This window comes from Cuculus canorus, chromosome 1 (assembly GCF_017976375.1).
Source record: "Cuculus canorus isolate bCucCan1 chromosome 1, bCucCan1.pri, whole genome shotgun sequence".
Taxonomy (NCBI): Eukaryota; Metazoa; Chordata; class Aves; order Cuculiformes; family Cuculidae; genus Cuculus; species Cuculus canorus.
Genome location: NC_071401.1, coordinates 61,534,787 through 61,554,226, shown reverse-complemented (window position 1 = coordinate 61,554,226; position 19,440 = coordinate 61,534,787). Strand labels below are relative to the sequence as shown.

Below are 19,440 nucleotides of genomic sequence, written 5' to 3'. Positions count from 1 at the left end.
TATCTTTCATCTGTATTACAATTTAAAAGATTAACTAAAAATACCCTAAAATACCATGTAAGAATGAGATCGGTGGAGCAGTTCAATTCAATTGTGTTTATTCTGCACACTCCACGAAATTAGGACACAGTTAATCAGCAACTGTGTTTAATTAGTAAGAAACCTATTTAAACCTAATGATACACACGGCCAGAGTTGCAGCTGCTTAATGGAGACAGTAGTTCTGCTTAATTGGGATGCTTTCAGGTGATACAATGGTTGAAACTGATGCTTTGCTCTGCTGTTTCAGGCTTACGGTGATTCTCTCTCCTTGTCTCACTGGAAACATTTTGCAACTGGAGCCAACACAGCACCCAAAGGGCTCCATCACTGCTGCCTTTTACTTCCCAACTCGTGCCTTCACCACCACTTCTTCGCTGCCAACTGCCCTATCACGGAACAACTCTGCCATCTGAGGACAGGGACAACGCAGGTGTTAAGTCTGCTGCCAGTTCCCTTGACTTCAGTGTTGAAACGGAGCTTTTCAAAGGTCAAAAGGACTTATCATCAGCTCAAGGTTTCAGCAGCACAATACAGACCTACCTGTGACATTGAGCACAGAGCAGCAGCGGTCACAGCTGCATGAATGTTTTCAACGAGAAGTTTCAGAAGTTTGTGATTCCTGCTGCCCTGACTTCCTCCTCAACAAACACCTGCCAATTTTTATACTCTCTGTTAGTGCTGCCATACCTGATAGCTGCTCAGTAGCCTGAGGAAAATGAGTGAGAAGCCTTAGCTCAGTTCCTAGATGAGAATTTCTCTCCCTCATGCCTTCTGTTGGCAGACTCATAGGGAAAGGGTCATCGAAAGATGTTTTCTCAAACCTGCAGATGACCTCCCCGAGTGACAGCACTGTCACCTCACCGGGCAGTTTAAGGAAGCTTGCAAAACAGCTGATATATCATGCCAAAACAACAAAAATTGGCTTAAAGGATGATAGCTTTTTGTGATAATTAAATGAACTCTGAATAACTAAGAAAGAAGGATATGTAGGCATTTTGTAAGGGCAGCATTTCAGGCAAGATACCAACACCAGAACAAAGTTTGCACAGTATGCAGTGCCTGACAGTGTGTGCGTGTAACGTGAGATGGCTCCACTTCCACCAACAAAGAGCTCAGTGCAGCAGCAGAGTCCCTCAAATCTAACAGAAGCATTAATTGTGCCCATCAACTGAAACCAGACCTGTTGAACCATACCACGCAGGTTCAATCAACTCTTGCATTCAAATAGCTGAAAAACGTCACAGCCTGTAAAATGTGAGTTGGAAAGATAACACAAACCTTGGAAAAACATGGAAGGGGTGGAAATCCAAGCTGCCTCACAAACCAGGAACTGTCTTTTGCAAAAGACTGAAATATGGGAGACCACAGCAAGACCTCAGTAGCTGGAAATACATTAATTTAGGGTCAGCAGAAACATTGCTCTACCGATCCATCTTTAGTGACTTCCTTACCATACTTCATTGCACCTTTGTTTTCTCTTCTGGCTTTTCACATTCAAAATGCCCTGCAGAAACAATGCAGACTGGAACAGGCTATGGTTTGAGACTGTGTCTGTTCCCACATAAAGTTTCACTGGGGTTTCATGAGTACAATCCTGCTAAGTATCAAAGTTCTCGGTGTAGGCTGGTGGGAAGACAACAGAACGGCTCAGGCAGAAAAGACCAGAAACATCAGGATTAGCCACAACAACAGCAGGTGGAGGTAGAAGGCTTTAGAGGGAAGGGTAAGAAAGTAGAGAAATTACACACCAACCCTAAGCCATCTCAGGAGCAGGAGATGTGATTCAGAGTACTCATTGGCTCAGGGCAAAGGTGGCTCAGTGTAAGGCGATAGTCTGTAGCGACTGGAAACACAACTGCATGTGCATACACACTCAGTTTACCCATTTAGAAGTAAAACAGGATTTCTATTTGTTACCGTGAGTGTGACTGTCTGGCAGGGAATATCCGTGCAAGGCGATACGGTGCATATTGTGGCTTTTTAAGACACCTTCGGAAAAAACTTAGCTCTTTCAACTGCCTCATGTTCAACTGGATCAAAAACTTTATCTCCCGTGTTTCCAACAGAAAGACCTGCTGGAATACATCAGAAAAAAACAGCATCATTTGATAGTTCGGTGGTACGATTTGACTGTCCAGAAAGCAAAGCAACACAATTATAAATTTTAAGAGAAAGCTGTGTTCCAAAAATACTCAATCCCAGCCTCCCATATTCTTATGAGACTTCTGTCTGACCCACCACGTTTCATAACCTTCGCTTCCAGGGTCTTCCTACTGCCGGTCCCATCCACTTCTCAGTTGCGGTCAGGGTCCGCAGGGGGGCAAGGAGATGAAATCAACTCAATCAGAACATCAGCCCCTCCAGCCACACAGGTGAAGGAAGCAGAGTGACCAAGGTTCGGTACAAAGCTAAGCACCAGAGGATCTGGATACCCAATTTAACACACAGCACCTTGACTAACATATTTTCGTATGAGGGGACCTTAAAGAATTAAAAAAGCCTACCCTGGGATGGCTGTAATAATGCTTTGAAAATGCTGTAACGCAGAAAATCTTTCCGCCAATAACAAACATGGAATAATTTATACCTGTAGCTTAAAAGCATGAAAACTGAACGAGATCAGCTCTATGCTATAGATGTTTAGATAAACGGCCAGGTCTGGGAGTGACTGCAAGTATAAAAAGAGCAGATTTGGATGGAAAATTAAATACTGCTTTGGCTCTCCTCATGATCTTACTGGTCATAAGTTCTCTGAAGATTCAGTCTCAGAATTGTAATTTGGTTACCATTACAACAGTTTCAGGATTCCTGACAGCAGCTTTCTGGAGCTACTGAGGTTAAAGACAAATTTTTTTTTAACTATATGAATGATCACTAAACATGATTGCTAAAGCAGCAAACTGTCAAAGTTGTTTCATTTATTTCTCAATATCGCAGCTGTACAGTTTTCATACATACAGCAGGAAATGCACATTGGTTACACAATGGCATTTGGCTGCATTTCGAAGTATAATACAGTAAGTGCAACTCCACTTAAAAATGTACATTTATACAACTTAAACAAATTAAGGATTGCTACGCTACTATCTGTGACAGTATAAAGCTTCATTTATGTTAAGTCTTGTTACTAAACCACTTCCTGGTTAAATATAAAACATATTCAATCATTTTAAAATGGCTCTTGTGGTACTCGGCCAGCATATAAAATATTTGTTGTGTAAAATTTAACCATTAACTTTTTTTTTTTTGTTTAAAAAATAATTCTCTAAGCCTATTTAAACATTTGCTATTGAACTGTTATACTGACACCTTGTAGCAGGAACCAAATTTCACCCTCCTTGTTGTTGCTCTTGCACTGCTTATGACTGAAAGAAGTTACATTTGTGATGTATTGCAGCTTTATTCAGATACAACCGAATGGCGAAACTATTTAACAATTTTGCTCAAAAGGTAAATAACATTCTTCAATAAAGAAAATGAAATTACATTTCAGAGATATTTGTCATCAAAATTTTAATGGGGAGAGTGCTACCAGCACTGGGGAAAAAAAAAAAAAAGAAAAAGGTATTAATTTATCTTTTAAGATCCACCCAAATACTCAGTTTAAACCCTTATAACTTTACTTTCAGAATACATTGGTCCACAGACCACATTCTTGTTACAGCTTACCAAATGAAAAACAAAATTGCTTATTGCCGTCCCTATAACAGGAATGGTTCAGTTTTAAACCTCCTTTAAAAATATACATTTTACAATCCTTTCACCTCAACAAAGGTGATGCTGACAATAAATACACTGGTTTGGTGGTTTTATTTTTCCTCAGGATGAAAAGTCTGCAAACTACCTGTTGTAAGCCCTTTCTTTTTTAGACTTCTCCAATGCCTTGTCCATAGTTTTCTCGTTTTCTCCTCTACATTTTGGGCAGTACCATTTGCCCTTTGGTTTATGGTTGAGTCCCACGCAGGAAAAGTGAAACCACTCAATGGGGCACTCATCGTTATCACATCCTATCATTTCTCCATAGGAGACCTGGTTGCACAAGCAGTATGTTGGCTCGTTAGGGTCAATAGGAAGGTCTGGGGGAGAAGCTTCCCTCTCTGCTTTAGCCTTGGATCGTTTCTTCTTCTTGGACGTTTTTGCTTTCTTCTCCTTTGGAGTTCCTGAGGTGATGTCATCATGGTCGTGATTATTTGAAGCATTTTCTCGATTCTCATTATTCCTTTGCCGTCTTGATCTCTTATTGTTGGGCTTTTCAGCCTGTGCGATTGTCTCATTCTTTGACTTATCTTGGCTGGCTTTCCCGCTGTTTCCAGTGATATCGTTAGTCTCTTGACAAGTCTCAAAGAGTTCCATGTGGCTGTCCACTTGTCTGGTTCTGTTCTCAACAAGCTCCACCATCTGACTGACGATTTGGATCTTCTCATCCCCCAGCTCCTGACTCCGAATCAAAGCTCTCTGTATGCAGTGCAACATTCTTCTCTTCTGCACAGCATCTGTCTCTCGTTTAAATTTTTCATAGTAATCATCCAGGTCCTTCAGAATCTCTGCAAGGAAGAAATAAAAACTATAAATATTTTCAAAAAGGAGAACAGTGAAATAAAGCCTTTACATATTGTTCCTTCCACACAGCAACACCTTTTTGTAAAGCAGAAAAAGCTGATCAAAGACAGATTCCCTGAAGCTGGTATCTGACAAGGGGCTCCAGCAGATTACTTTTGTTCTAGTCAGTTCTGCAGGAACAGAATGCAAATGCCAATTTAGGAAAACAAAGGGACTAAATATAATTTTATACATGTTGACAATTCTTCCCTGTAAACTTATCAGTAATTAAAAAGAAATAAGTAACTAAACAAATACACACACCATCAAAAGTTCCAGAATTAATTGTAAAATTAGAGGGGAAATTAACAGATTGTTTCCCTGGATATTTTCAGTTTAACAACGTTCATATTTTTAGTGAATGACTGAAAGCGGGACATAGAGAGTGGGACAGAAAGAACACACAAACCAGTCTAGAAATCAGATGCAGAGTTACTTAACAATCACTGTCACATTTGGCAGATGATGCAGCAGTACTCCAAATACACAAGGCTGGACCCCAAGCGATGGCCTGTTTAATCTGATACTGCCAAGTATATTTTGCTGAAAATATGAGTCCATCCATACCACAGAATTAGGATTACAATATCCAAGATGTCTATAGACAATTTCCATCCTACACTTTCTATTAAAAGCCCTTTGTTGTTTACTTTTTAAAACACAGAAATATAATCTTCATTAAATATTTACTGCAAAGAAGGAGAAGAAAAAGTTAGAAGATAACATTAAGGACAACGTGGAACAATTGGAGCAGCTAAAGCTTTGGATTTAAAATACTAGTGTTGAAAATAAGTTAGATCTTGAATTGCACCTCAAGGACTGTTCCAACAGCATTATAAGAATAAACACTCTTATGCGGTACTTTAAGCTTCAAGAATAGCTCTAGAGATCTACTTTTAAGCAGATATTTCTGAGGTTTACTACGATACTCAAATCGAATCAAACATACAGGACACTCGGCACTTCCATACTAAGTCCTCAAAAGCATGCACAAAATATTCTCTGCATCTCCCTTCTTCTTTGATTCTTCCCTTTCTCACAGAACATTCTGCCTTAGAGAAGCAAAATATACCGAGACGTAAAACCTAACCTCAATTCACCTAGCAGAAACCAAAATCACATGTATGTGCAAACGGCATTACAAAACCTGTCTCTGAATTTCACAAGTATGAATTTATTTTTCTAAAACATTTTTTTTAAATAAAAGTATGTGATAACAGCAATTTAAATATCCAATTAACAGTTGTCCTGTCATTTAGGTTTTGCCTTGCTTGGGTAGAATTTTTGAACGCACACATTTCAAATTGCTTGCAAAGACATGGAAATTTTATGCAAGTTTTACTTCAGATTTGAAAGCTGCAGCCTATGCTTCTCACATCAGTTAAGTATGACCTGTCAGCAGGTACTGCAATATAAGCTTTCTGACGAAAATTTGTATTTGAATGTGTTATTAATGGTCTAATCAAACACCTTTTTTTCCTAACTGAAAAAAAAACCCCACAACCCAAAATCCCTCACCCCTACCACCACCACCAAAAACCACCCCAAATGTAGAGAAGATTAAGAATTCGGGAAGACTAAAAATCCAGCATTAATTATGTTCAATAGCTGAAATGCGTAAGTTTTATGCTCTAAGTTTTGGCATTTGACTGATGTCATCAGTTTAACCCATCTGAATCTGGTACATAGGCATCTTTCATGAAAAACACACTCTCTTTTGATACTACAAAACAATTAGTGACTCAATGACTCCAGCTGGGCACTAAGAAAACTTCAATCCTAGCACTATATACACACATTAACATCACAGCATTAACATCACAGCACCGTCTCCCGAAACTGCCATATTACGCAGGAGAAACAGTTGGCTGCAACGATCCGGAATCCTGCAAAGCCCTGCTGAGCACGTGAGAAATAATTATTCACTTGTAAAATATTGAAAAGCACAAAGTCCTTGAAGCAAAAGCAATAAAATTTTTATTTTACAGTTCAGCACTGAATCGTATGCCCTTCTAAAAAAGGCATCTCCTCTTACAAATGCAGTAGGGATATACACTAGTTTTAGACAAAGAACCATGTAAGTCCTCAAAGAATGTTTATTTAGGTTATCCAACCACGTTCAGAGACTCGCTTCAGGTTATCTCTTGACCAAAGATGACTACATCTTACAAGACAGGCATATCAATAAATTCGTGCAACTCTGAGTGTTTATCCTTTCAGGTTATTCATCCATGTCTGTAGATCGTCTGTATATTATCTCTTGATGCAAGACAGATTTATACGACAAGATAATTAAACATACAAACCAGCTGCAGCAAAACTTATCAACCAATTCTCATCCCAGGGCTCCGACACGTTCAGCGCACAAGACACCGCGCGAGATGTGCCTTTTCACAAATGCACAGCGACAGAAAGGGCTGTTTCGCACCAGAACTCGCTAAGATGTTATTGAAGCAGAGTGTGAGCCAGAAGAAACAGCTTAGCAGCTGCTGCTCCAGCTCGGGAGGAAGGGGGGGGGGGGGGGGGGGGGGGGAGCTGCAGCGCCGTCCCGCATCCAGGCAGGCTCAGCGCGCCCTAAGGAGCCTGGAATTCCATAAAACAGCTTTCCCCTGGAGTGCGGGAGCGGAAAGACCCGAAAGCGGAGTTTTTGCGCCTTCTGCAGTTCCTCCCCGCACCGCTATTCAAATGGGGAAAAAAAAAGAAGGCAGCGCTGTGCGTTGGGAAAGCTTTATTCCCACATCAATTCCACAGCCCCAGAGATTCGCGTCCCCCTAGAAAGCCCCAAAGCCCCGCATCTCTCCGCACAGCCCGGAAGCCCCACACCCCCCCAAAGCCCCGCATCCCCCTGGAGAGCCGGGGAGCCCCTCATCACCCCGCAAAGCCCCGCATCCCCTGCCCCGCCCCCGGCGCAAGGGCAGCCCCCACAGGCCTCCAGCGCGTAGCACCGCCCCGGAAGTGACGCAGCGGCCATTGTTCTCCAGCAGGAAACCGGAGTGTCGGACTTTTTCCCCCCCCCTCCCGGTACCGGGGGCGGAGAAGGGCCATCGAAGCACCACCCCCGCACCTATAGGAGCGGCGGGCGGGGAGAGCCCGCCCCTACCGGCCCGGCGTTCCCAATGGGAACCAGAAAGAACCAGAAGAGTAAGGGTAAAAGCCCCCCGCCCGCGGCGCCGATGTTAATTCACAAAGCAGGCAGCCAATCGGCGCGCGCGGGCCCGCGCTGTGCCCGCCCCCCGGCGGCCGCAAGCCAATCAGGAGCGGGTGGGGGCGGGGCCCACTGAACGCGTCCGTCACGCTGCGGACGGCCGGAGTTGCCCCGCCCCCTGCCGCCGCGCCAGCCAATCAGCGCCCGCGCACCGGGGCGGGCCGAGGTATTCAAATCAACCCCACGGAAAAGTTGCTACTCTCTACGTCATGAAGGGGCGTGGCCAGGAGGGGGCGGTGCAGACCGAGGCGAGGGCCAATCGGATGGAAGGAGCAGGTCAAGGGCGGCCCGTGGGGAGGCTCCCCGCCTATCAGCGTCGGCAAGGGCGGGGCCAGGCGCGATATGCTAACGAGGGGCGTTGATAAAAGCCGCGACAACGCCGAGTCTCTGGTAAAGCGCGGAGGCGCCCGCTGTCCGTGTGGTGTGTGCTCGCCCTGCCCTCTTCGCCTTCCCCTCCTCCCCGCCCCGCTGCCCCCTCCGCGACCGCCCGGGGAAGTTTCCCCCGTCCCCAAGAGCCGTCGGGCTCTCCTGACAGCGCTGCCGGACGAGAGGCTGGGGCCACGGGCAGGGCTCGCTGCCCGCCGCCCCCCAAGGCCGCATGCACGCTAGGGGAGAAGGGGGTCTCCTTCCCGGCTGTCACCGCTGCCGGCGGCACCGAATAAAGCCTTCCCGTTCCTCCCCCCCATTCCCGAGCGGACACCGGCACAAGCAAGTGACGAAGCTGCCCCGAGCCCCGCACAAACCGGCCTCGTCTCTCCCCTTCCCCTCCGCCCGTGGGGCACGGGGACAGCGTGCCCCGAGTGCCAGCAGCGCAGGGAGAGGGAAGAAGGGAGGGAGCACTTCAGCACATCCGTAAATCCGGCCGTATTGCCCCCCTCCCCTACACCCCACACCGCACACGCCAGTCCCGTCCCCCTCCTCCCCGCCCCATGGAGCGAGGCTGTTTTACGGGGTGAAATGAAACCCACCGAGGAGAGAGGGAGGGAAGAAAGCACACCCTGCCCCCCACTCTCTGCCGCCTAACCCCCCTCTCCTCCCCCCTTGCTTCCCTCCCTCCTTCCCTCCCTCCCTCACTAGCTGCCTCTCTCCCCTACTACAGCCATAATGAATACTGTACATTCCTAAATGTTGTGCTGTAATCTCTCCCTCTCTGTCCACCCAGCACTTTCTTCGGTACCCCCAAACCCTTCCAGCTCAGCCCCACGGCCGGGGACGGCGCCCCTTTGTGCACCGCACACCCCACTTCCCTGCCCCCGCCTTCTTGGCCAGCAATTTACACAGAAAAGCAGAGTCCTTGCTTAATAAGAGAAGCTGGAGACCTTTTGTTCCGCCCCATGACAAGAGCTAACGCTGCAGATCAGCCCCTCTCTCTTCTCGGATCTCTCCTCCCGGCTTTCTCCCTCCTCTCGCCTCCCAAAAATAAAACTACCATCCCTGTAGGGTGCAGAGGGGCAAACGGAGCCGAGGCTCAGCTCTGAAGAAAAGGAAAGACACCCTCCTCTTCTCCTCCACCCCCCAAGCCCCACACCACACACACACAGAGAAAAGCACTTACCTTGATATTTGGCGTCAATTTCCCTCATCAAGGAGACATTTCTCTGCAGATCGAAGGGCATAGACTCGATGGAGTCCAGATAATCCTCCACATAGTTCACTAGGTGAAGCTGGTCTCCGTTTGCAGGACTCAACATTTTCATCCGGCAAAGGAAAAAAAAAATATCCTTCTCCACGCCTCTCTCTCTCCTTGTGTCTCTGTGAGAGCAAGCGCTGCTCCCTCCAAAGACGGCAACCCCGATGAACGGCTCACTCCTGCCCACCTCTCTCTCTGTAGCTCCCCTAAAAAAACCGGGAGAAGCTACATCTGACTCCTCTTGTGTGAAACGGAGGGAGAGAGAGACACACACACACCCTCCGCCAGTCCCCTACAGCCGGCAGCAGCTGATTGAATGGCTGTCGTTGTGGGTAATTCACGAAGGAGGTGGTAGGAACAATCAGAGGGATTTGTGTGTGTGTGTGTGTGAAGGGAGGAGGGGGAGGAGGAGGAGAAAGGAGGGGGGCTTAAACCAGCTCCTCCGAAACAATCTGGAAACAAAATGCGCTCTGCAAAGTGTCTGTCAGAGGCAGCGGCTCTGCGGGCGCCGCTCCGCTCCGCTTCTCCTCCGCTCCCCCCCCCCTCCTTTTTTCTTCCCCGCTTCTCTCCTCACCGCCGCTCCCCGGTGATAGGAAACGCAGCCTCCTCGCTCCTATACGCCGCGCTCGATCCAACGTGGAAAACCCAAATACCAGTTTCAAACACTTGGGAAACATTCAGCCCCGCCACGCAGGGCGCATGCGCTCCCCTCCCAGCGCTGTGTACACACACACGGGCGCGCACACACACACACACACACGCACACACACACAGAGAGACACGGGCGCACGCTCCGCACACCCTCCCCCTCCCGGAACCGCGGCGGGGCCAGAGCTCCTGTGCATATTCATCGTCCCTCCTCCCCTTTACTCACATTCGGGGAGGGAAGGCGGCAGGGATGCGCTCGCAGCCCGAGGGGTGGGCGCTAAGGGAGGGACGGAAGGGGACACACACTCCGCGCCCCTCCGGCCCCGCAGCCGCCCCGAGCGACCGGCAGGGGGTGGGGACGGGAACGGGCTGCGGGGACGGAGCTGGGGAAGTTGGGTGCTTTTTGCAATGGGGCACGGACTTTGGAGGAGTCTCCTGCGGGCTGGCGGCGGAGACAGCGCTCAGAGGAGGGACACGGGGAGGGAGGGAGCCGCGCACCGCCATCCCGCTTTGGGGCAGGGCTGAACGCGGCGCCGAGCGGAGAACACCGCTCCCCGCCTCCTTCCTCAGCGGGCAACCGCATCAATCATCCCCGCGGCGAGGGAACGCCCGCCCCGGCCAATCAGCTCTGCCCGCGGCGGGAGGGACGTCCGCGGCAGCCAATCAGCTCTCCTCGCGGCGGGGCGGTGCCCGCAACAGCCAATCCGCTCGCTCTTCGTGGCCCGCCCCGTGCCGTCCTCGGCCAATCGCTGCCGGGCGGGCGGGCGCCGTGGCGACAGCGCTACCCGGGATACCGGCCGCGGCAGAGAGGGTGGGGGGGCGGGGAAGGGGAGGGAGGAGGAATCGCGCATGCGCACTCGCCGCAGCGCGAGTAGAAAATGGAGCTCCCTGCCTGGAGCCGCGAGTGGACTACGTTTCCCAGTGGCCCGCGGGGCGGCGCATGCGCAGTGACGGGAGAGAGCGACGCCCCACCCCTCCCCCCATGTGCGAAGTGTGAGCGGGCGGGGGAGGCGCGATGCTGGCGGGAGGGAAGGGGTCCCCTGTACAGCCGCCGGTGTTCCCCGTAGGGTGTCCCGGGGCCGTGAGGAAGGGCCCCGCTGCCGGTCCCCCTTCCCGGGGCCGAGGCTGTTGCCGTGGCCGCTCATACCCAGACGCTGCCCTGATGGGCGGTGTTCGGGTGGGCAAGGGGAGGTCAGACCCTTCTCCCCCGCCCCGCCCCGCCCCGAGCTCCTCCGAGCCCCCGAGGCTGCCAAATCTGTTCTTGTTCCTCCCGGGGATGCCAAATGCATCCTGGCCCCTTCGAGCCTCCCCTGGGGCTGCCCAGTCCATCCTGGCCCTTTTGAGCCCCCCGTGGCTCCCCAATCTACTTTGGTCCTTCCGAGATATCACGGGCTTCCCAATCTACCCTGGCCCCTCCAATCCCCCCCAGCTCTGCCAAATCCATCCTGGTCCCTTTGAGCTCTCCGGGTCTATCAAACCCATCCTGGCCCCCTCCAAGCCCCCCTGGGGCTGCCCAATCCATCTTGGCCCCTCCAATCCCCTCCAGCTCTTGCCAAATCCATCCTGGTCCCTTTGAGCTCTCCGGGTCTGCCAAACCCATCCTAGCCCCTTCAAGCCCACTGGGGCTGCCACATCCATCGTGGTCCCTCCGAGATCCCCCGGGGTTGCCCAATCCATCTTGGCCCTTCTGAGATACCTGGGGCTTCACAATCTATCCTGACTCCTCCGAGTCCACCCCCAGGGGCTGCCAAATCCACGCTGGCCCCTTTGAGCCCCCCTGGGGCTGCCCAATCCACCTTGCTTCCCCCCCCCGATCCCTGGGTCTGCCCGTTCCCTCCCGGCCCCTCGGACCCCCAGGGCGGCCGGAGGGGCTCGGGGGCTGCTGTTCCCCGGCGGGAGGCGGTGCGGAGCGGGGGAGGCGGTGGCCATGCCCAGCTCCTCCTCCAGCCCGGCGGTGGGAAGAGGTGTGGGCACAGCTGGAGGGTCTATCTCGCCCTTCATTAGGCACAGTCGCTCTCGTGTCACTGACGTTTCCTCTTGGAAACATGCCGGTGCTCGCAGACACCCGGTCCCACTTGGAAAAACTTATCCCGGCTCCAGCGGAGCAAAACAACGCGCTCTTATTATTTTTACAAACGTCACTGTCAGTCCCTTAATTTAGGGGAGACTGAGTCATGGTTTCTGAGCACTTAGGCTCCCCGGTGCAGTCGGTGTTTATTGAGACACATCAGTTCTGCTTCTCCGGAGTAGCGAGTGACAGGAGGAAATGGCCTCAAGTTGTGCCAGGGGAGGTTTAGATTGGATACTAGGGAAAAATTATTTACTGAAAGAGTGGTGTGGCATTGGAACAGGCTGCCCGGGGAAGTGGTGGACTCTCCATCCCTGGGAGCGCTGAGAAAGTGTGTAGATGTGGCTCTTTGGGACATGGCTTAGTAGGCATGGTGGTGTTATGTTAAAGGTTTGACTTGATCTTTGAGGTCTTTTCCATCCTTAATGATTCTATCCATCCCTGGGGAGGAACTGTTTACAAAGGCTTGTAGTGATAGGATGAGGGCAATGGGTATAAACTGGAGAGGGGCAGATTTAGACTAGACATAAAGAAGAATTTCTTCACTATGAGAGTGGTGAGGCACTGGCACAGGTTGCCCAGGGAAGCTGTGGATGCCCCACCCTGGAGGTGTTCAAGGGCAGGTTGGATGGGGCCTTGGGCAGCCTGATCTAGTGGGATGTCCCTGTCCATGGCAGGGGGCAGTGGAACTAGATGATCTTTAAGGACCCTCCCAACTCACACCATTCTATGGTTCTATTCTATGATTCTTCTAGGAAGCAGAGGGAGGAACAGCCTGAGAAAGGACCTCAGCATCTTAACCTCCTTGAAGTATTTCTGCTGCCATCATCAACTGGCTGTCCAAACGCCCAGAGTGGGGTTTTCAGGGGAGAACAGGCAGATATTTAGAACCCTCTACTGGAAGCCAAGCACTGAAATGATTCTGAGGAGCAGAGCCCATCTTCCCTAGCATAGACTAAACCTATTTCGAACTGGCTCTGCCCCACTCCTTTGGGCAGATTTCAAAGGGCAGTAGCTCATTTTCTGAAGATACCTGCAAGTTCTCTGTTCTTTTCTTACCCTCATTTTCTGTTTCCATGAATTGCTCTACCTGTTGATGTAAAGCGCAAAAGCCTAAGATCTTAAGTCTGTAAATAACAATGAGTACTACAGCATCCAGGCAGTGCTCCAAGCCGGTGTTTCTGGACCTGTGTGCTCTGGTTTACGGTGGCATCATGAGGAAGTTGTGTAATGGCAGCAAGAGCCTGGGAACACCTATTCTAAATTGTTGGCACTTCCTTGGTAGTTACAACCTGTTTCACTCTTGCCTTGTAGAAGCTGAGCCGCTGTCAGCAATTAAAAGTAGTTAACAGCCCCCTGGCTAGTATAAGAACCCAAGCCAATAATTATGACTCAGTAAAGGCAAGACATCTGAACTGAATTCAAATAAGTCCCAAGAAAAGGCATTCTTGAAAAAAGTTCACCACCATTCTAGACACCCAGTAGTGATTACACATACAAATAAGAAATCAGTTTGTAAAAGTACCTGCTAATTTACTAAACAAGAACTTCTGACTCTTCTTATATATATAAAAAAAAATAATTAGGAATGTACAATTTTCAAGTGTAGTTGTGGCCTGCTAGGCTTCAGTGATTTGCTCAAAGGGATTCATATGCTCGGATGCACTGAGGATAGAGAACTTGGTATCATCTGCCTCTTAAAAGCATTGTCTACTAGATCTTCCTCTGTTAGCCTCTCATATCTTGCCAGAAAACTGACAGAAAAAAAAAACATCATCAGGCTTTGCACAAGTCCTACAGAAGGGATGGGACTGAGATCACCTGAGAGTGTATTTGGGACAAGCATTGAAGGTCCCTTTTCACAGTTGCCAGAGATGATTTACTGTGCTTCGTGTAACCAAACATACCTGTACTCAGAAACACCTACTCTCTGCACCCCTCTCTAGTCTCATTAGCACGTGAGCTATTTTTTTTGGAAGCTAGGGAGGAAAACCATGTATTTGTGTACATCTCCAGGCTGGACAGTTTTGGAAGATGTGAAGCTGGCACCCTTTGTCTGTATCTGCTTTCCTTCCTCCTCTGCTTTCTTTTTACTTTAGCCTCTTGCCTCTGAACTGCAGCAGGTGAGAGAAGGGAGATTTTTGAATGGAGTTTCAATTGTTCTTTGTATTACGGGCCTGTTTCTTACTCTGGTGGAGCACTGACAAGTAGAAGTATAGGGAATGATTGTCATGTGTCAGAGATGGAAGAGACTTACGGACTTCATTTTCTTCCTATTTTCTATACTACATGGGAGGATAAAGTATTTAAATTCTCCTCCTTCTGCTGCCAAGCTCTTTTGCTGCAATTACAAGAAACCTTTCCTGTTTAGAAATCCATATCTCTGCATTTTTCGAAAGTTTCTCAAGGTTGTTACCTTGCTAATGATCTAAACTTACAGCAGTGGGAATCAAGGGAACATACAACCACATCAACAACTCGGGCAACTACCATGTAATGTACATATAATATTATATAACATATACTTCATATAGCATGTAAACATTCCAATCACTATAGTTATACTATGAGCATAAAGTTCAGAATTCTTAATATGAGGAACGTAAAATCCCAGATCTCCAGACGTGTTCCACAAATGCAGATACTGAATATAGGAGGATGGGTGGTTTAAGGATTTCTGTCTGCCTCCTTTCTCTTGGCTACTGCTATATGAAATATTATGTAATTACTACAGCTCTGTCTCCATTTATTAGAAAACATATGTGTAATTACTACTGTATGTCTAGAATTGTGGTGATTTTTAAAAAATTATTAGAAAATATGTATATCTTCTGAGCATTAGTCATTATGCTTCGCAGGCACAGATGAATCAAATGAGTTATTCCTTCGAATGAATTGCTGTTTTTCACCATTTAATAGCTTGATCCCTCTCTTCTATAGTTACATGTGGGTTTTCTTTTTCTTGTTTGCCTGTTTATTCTTTTTGAGTCTAAACTCATACTTAACTGGGTGATGACAGTAGAATTTTACAACTCTGTTCATTTTGCTTATGGTTAAAGGTTTTGAAACAAAACTGCGAAAAGTTAAGGGATGCAGAGCTGAAGTTTGCAAGTATGAAGACCATAAGACAAGTCATAGTTCACACTTACATGCAATATGCAAATATGCACTGTCCATGCAGTGGACAGTGGACACCATTTACAGGTATGAGCCAGAAATACTTGTTCATGTCAGCAGATGATGTGGGTTTAATGCATTCTAAAATCTGGAAAACAGCTGAGTTGGTCCTTTTGCTGCTTCCAGTGAACTCAAGAACTTCATGGACTTCCTAAACACCTACCTAAAGTAGGCCTGCCATTCTAAACTTCTTGTACTTTTTTTTTTTTTTTAAAGTCAAGTCCTACTGAAAAAAATCAGTATTTCCAAGGCTGCAGCTCTCCTCATCTCTTCCTCTGCTTGACCTGAGGCTGTTGTGTTTACTGTCTCCTTTCACATCTGTTTGCTGGCTGTTGCCATCTCTTTCTTGCACCTGCTGCACCTTCTGAGCTTAAAACATTATAAGTGAGCAAAAAAAATCTGACTGGAACAAGTAATGCTGCAGTGCAGAACTGGGCCAAGGCAGAAGTACATACGACTTGTCCCAGTATGCAGCCAGCATAGATTAAGGGGATCTTATTTCCCACGCTCTATATTCCCACAATGAGTTCAAGAGAGATGCACCTCAACAGCTGGAAACCACAAAGACACAATCCGACCCCTGGCCGAATACATACCAACCTTCAGGCTTGTTTCTGTAAGCTGTGGCACAGGACCCAGATACTTCTGATGAAGAACGGGCCACGTTTGTTAGAGCAGTTGGCAGGTAGGTTTTCTAAACATCAGTAGATTGTGCTAAAAACTCAGGGCCTATCCTATGAGGCTTTTGATAAGAGCATGAAAGTTTATATTGTTCTTTATGTTCACCAATGGATTTATTTTGCAGTCTTATTTCTTTTCCCCAAAATCACTCTTTTAGAATAGATATCTCAAGATGATTTATCTTTTATAAAGCATACTCTTTGTGAATATTTGGGCAGATGGCCATTCAACATTTACAACATTTCTGAGTTAGGTGTTTGTAAGAAGCTTGAGACAATTTTTATTCTCCTTTTAAAAATTAAATGAGATTCTCAGACAAACTGATAAGTATCTGGGTTTTTGTAAAAATAAAAGGTCTATAAAAGGTAACTAAAAATGGGCCTGTTATTACAAACTACTATAGAGTGCTAAGAGAAATCCAGTCCCTTGCAGTGGATTTAGCAAAATTTCATTTTGTGTTTTAGTTTGTCTTTACAGCCTTTCCCCCTCTCTTATTTTCTCAGAGTCAGCTTCCTTGCCTGGTTCCTGAACTAGAACCTGACGAGAAGGGCCACAGATACTGGAAACCTGCTCTTCATAACGCAACAAATGTAGTCTTTCTCCTCTGTCAACAATTCTATGACTGCAGGGTTTAATTTCTTAGAAGAAAAACATGGCACCTTTAGCAATAGGAAGCAAACTGTTAAACTTTACAAAGTATGTTTATTCTAATAAGAAATAGAAAGGAAAAATTAATTTTTAGCATAATTTTTGTTTACTTAGTTATGATACAAACCATGCTCTGGAATTTGCCCACTGATCTTACCTCTGGTGACAAATCTTGTAGCTAGTCCTGGGACTGGAAGATGGAAAATACATGAGGAGCCAGGTGAGCCAGAACCCTCACAGATCCTCCTTGCCCACCCTAGAAGTTTTGCTGGTGTTGGGGAGAACACACAGAGCTGTGCTTCTACTAGATTTTTCCCTTTCAATCAAGCCTGTAGGGGAAACGTTGCCTTCTTACACATGCAGGAAAAGGGACAGAAAATAATATAAATGCATTCTAAGGTGTTCAGGAGTCACCTCTTTACCTTGGAACTTCAGTTTTTATTTAAAAAAAGGAATTTTTAGGCTTTTTAATGGCTCTTAAAAAGTACGTGAGAAGATGACCTGGCAATATTAAATACATGGGAGAATTCCCTTTAAACAACAGTTTACCTGAAGCTCAGATTAACACACCTCAGTGGGACTTTTGACTAAGAGATGTACTGCACTGCAGACCACACCTCCTACCAGTTATTCAGCAGAAATTATAGAAATAACAGGAGTGCAGCAGGCCCAGTCCTGGTTATCGATCATGTGTGCTCTGCCTCCAGCTGCTGGCAACTTCTGAAGGAATCTTCTATTCCAGATGGAAGCAGATGAGTCTCCTGATAGAGGCAGAAAATCCTTTGCTGCTATTCTGCCTCTCTGGTATATGAGTATGAATACAGATCAGTAAGGTTTCATTCCACACATCCCAAAGCAGGAGTAAGGCTATCGGGAGAGGAGGTAGTTAGAGCTAGTTAGAGGTGGCATAAGCAGAGTTCTACTTACAGCCGTAGACCAATTGTTTCTGAGAATGTTAGTATTTTTAAAATACGTAATTTATAGTTCTAATCCATCAGGATTAATATTGCTTTTCACTTGAAATTATATTCTTTTGGTACTTCAGTTCTTGTGGAATACTTTCCATTGTTCCACTGAATTTATTCTACTGCATTAAAACAAATCTGAGGCATGAAGGATGTTAACTGTTTGTTTCAGGCATTTAATAATTGTTGCCTTTGCTACCCACAGAAAATAATGTTTTATAGCAGGACACAGAGGTTCCTGGACTAAATACTAAAAGCTAGTCTGGATAGCACGGACATTAAGCCTTCTGAAACTACCAGGGAAAGAAAAAGCTTTTGCTTTCTTCTGATCTGCTGGCAGTTTCATCCATGATAGCTAAACCTGGAATTAAGGCAAAAAAACAACCATTGTTATTTAGTATTGATTTAGACTCTGTCGAAGTGCTTGACACTGTATGGAACAAAGAAGACAACAGAGTTAATGACAACTCTTAACAGGATATGTGTTGAATGGCAAGGACATCAAAACCAGCTCACTATGAAAACTGAAATAATTGGCTTGTGAAGCTTCCTGGGAAACACATACAGCAAACATTTACAAAGGTTTCTGAACGGTATCTTCAGTTTCATACTAGCTAGTCTCAAATTAGCAATGCCATAAAATAGCTTTCTTCTTTGATCAAAAAATTAAGACTGTTGAATGAAAAGTACTGCAGAAAGCACACATTAGGAAAAATTGTCACCAGTGAGGCTTTATATCTGATACTCTCTAAAACAAAGCAAGATGTAGAACAACATGTAGTATTATGTTGAAGGAATGATTTAAAATGATCATATTAAATATGAGAAAAATCAATCAAGCCTATCCCTGGCAGACAGAGGAGGAAACAATACAAGGACTTCAGTGAGGCAGTTCACAACAGCCAGACCTATTCCCTGCAGTGTCCAGTAAAGACAGGCTGCAGTATTACCTTCCTCCCAGAGGCCAACAAGATGCTTCAGCAAGTGAGAAATGTGGTGGTTGGGGAGATCTGAAAAGGTTCTGCTCTGAACAGCCTGCTTCGAGCCTCATACAGAGGAATAAAGTCACGAGTAGGGCATACAGCATACACTGCACCTGGCAGTTCACTCTCTTCTCACACAAGAACAAGAGTGGCCACAACTGGAGCTGAACAGACATCAACATGTGCCAAGAGGATGCTTCCTAAAAATGGTAGTAGACCCGTCGTACTCCTTGCCAAAAGCTGGAGTTGATGTGGGTTCACAAAGGCCAGGGAAATTAATGGTAGAGCAATCTATGGAGGGAGGGTAAAAAAAACTGGAGGGGGGGGAAACCCCAAAGCATTCAGCTCAGGTTGTAATCTGGTCAGAGGCTGTGAGAGTAGCAGGGAAAATATTATATATGCTCCTAGAGCTCCCACTTGTTTCCTTGGTACCTGCTCGTAGTTACTTTTGGAAATAAGACACTAGTTAAAAAAAGACTTTTGGCAACTTTTACATTTGTTCCATTATACCGTTAATTCACTCCAGTTAAGTAGCTCATAATTTCCAAACTGGGTCAAGGCACTGCAGCCAGTTAAGCTCCATTTCCTTGGTGTGCTCTGAAAAGAAGGGAAAAACCACAATGAGAGAAGCATCACCACACAACGCATTCCCTTTGCTTGTTCTGACACTGGCGAGGAAGCAGACCTTGAGAACCACAAAATCACAGAAAGGTTTAGGTCAGAAGGGACCCTAAAGATCATCCCATTCCAACTGCCCTGCTGTGGGCAGGGACACCTCCCATTAAATCAGGTTG

At 46.8% G+C, this 19,440-nt stretch overlaps 1 protein-coding gene across 3 annotated transcripts; it reads right to left on the bottom strand.

The window, feature by feature from the left end:
* Nucleotides 1-2,956: 2,956 nt before the first annotated feature.
* ING1 (inhibitor of growth family member 1) lies at nt 2,957-10,449 on the bottom strand. Of its 3 annotated transcripts, none has more exons than XM_054056608.1 (3): nt 10,351-10,449; nt 9,402-9,682; nt 2,957-4,586 (listed from the first exon to the last, which is right to left on the bottom strand). In XM_054056608.1, coding segments are annotated over exons 1-3 (987 nt in total). In that variant the 5' UTR covers nt 10,353-10,449; the 3' UTR covers nt 2,957-3,882. The 3 variants fall into 3 exon arrangements, with proteins under 3 accessions (XP_053912583.1, XP_053912584.1, XP_053912585.1); XM_054056609.1 differs by lacking the exon at nt 10,351-10,449 and adding an exon at nt 10,051-10,243; XM_054056610.1 differs by lacking the exons at nt 9,402-9,682; nt 10,351-10,449 and adding an exon at nt 6,948-7,126.
* Between the last annotated feature and the right edge of the window lie 8,991 nt (nt 10,450-19,440).

Coding starts and splice junctions, on each gene's coding strand:
- ING1 (XM_054056608.1), bottom strand. Junction 4,587..9,401: donor AATTGACGCCAAATATCAAG/GTAAGTGCTTTT, acceptor TCTTCCTTGCAG/AGATTCTGAAGGACCTGGAT.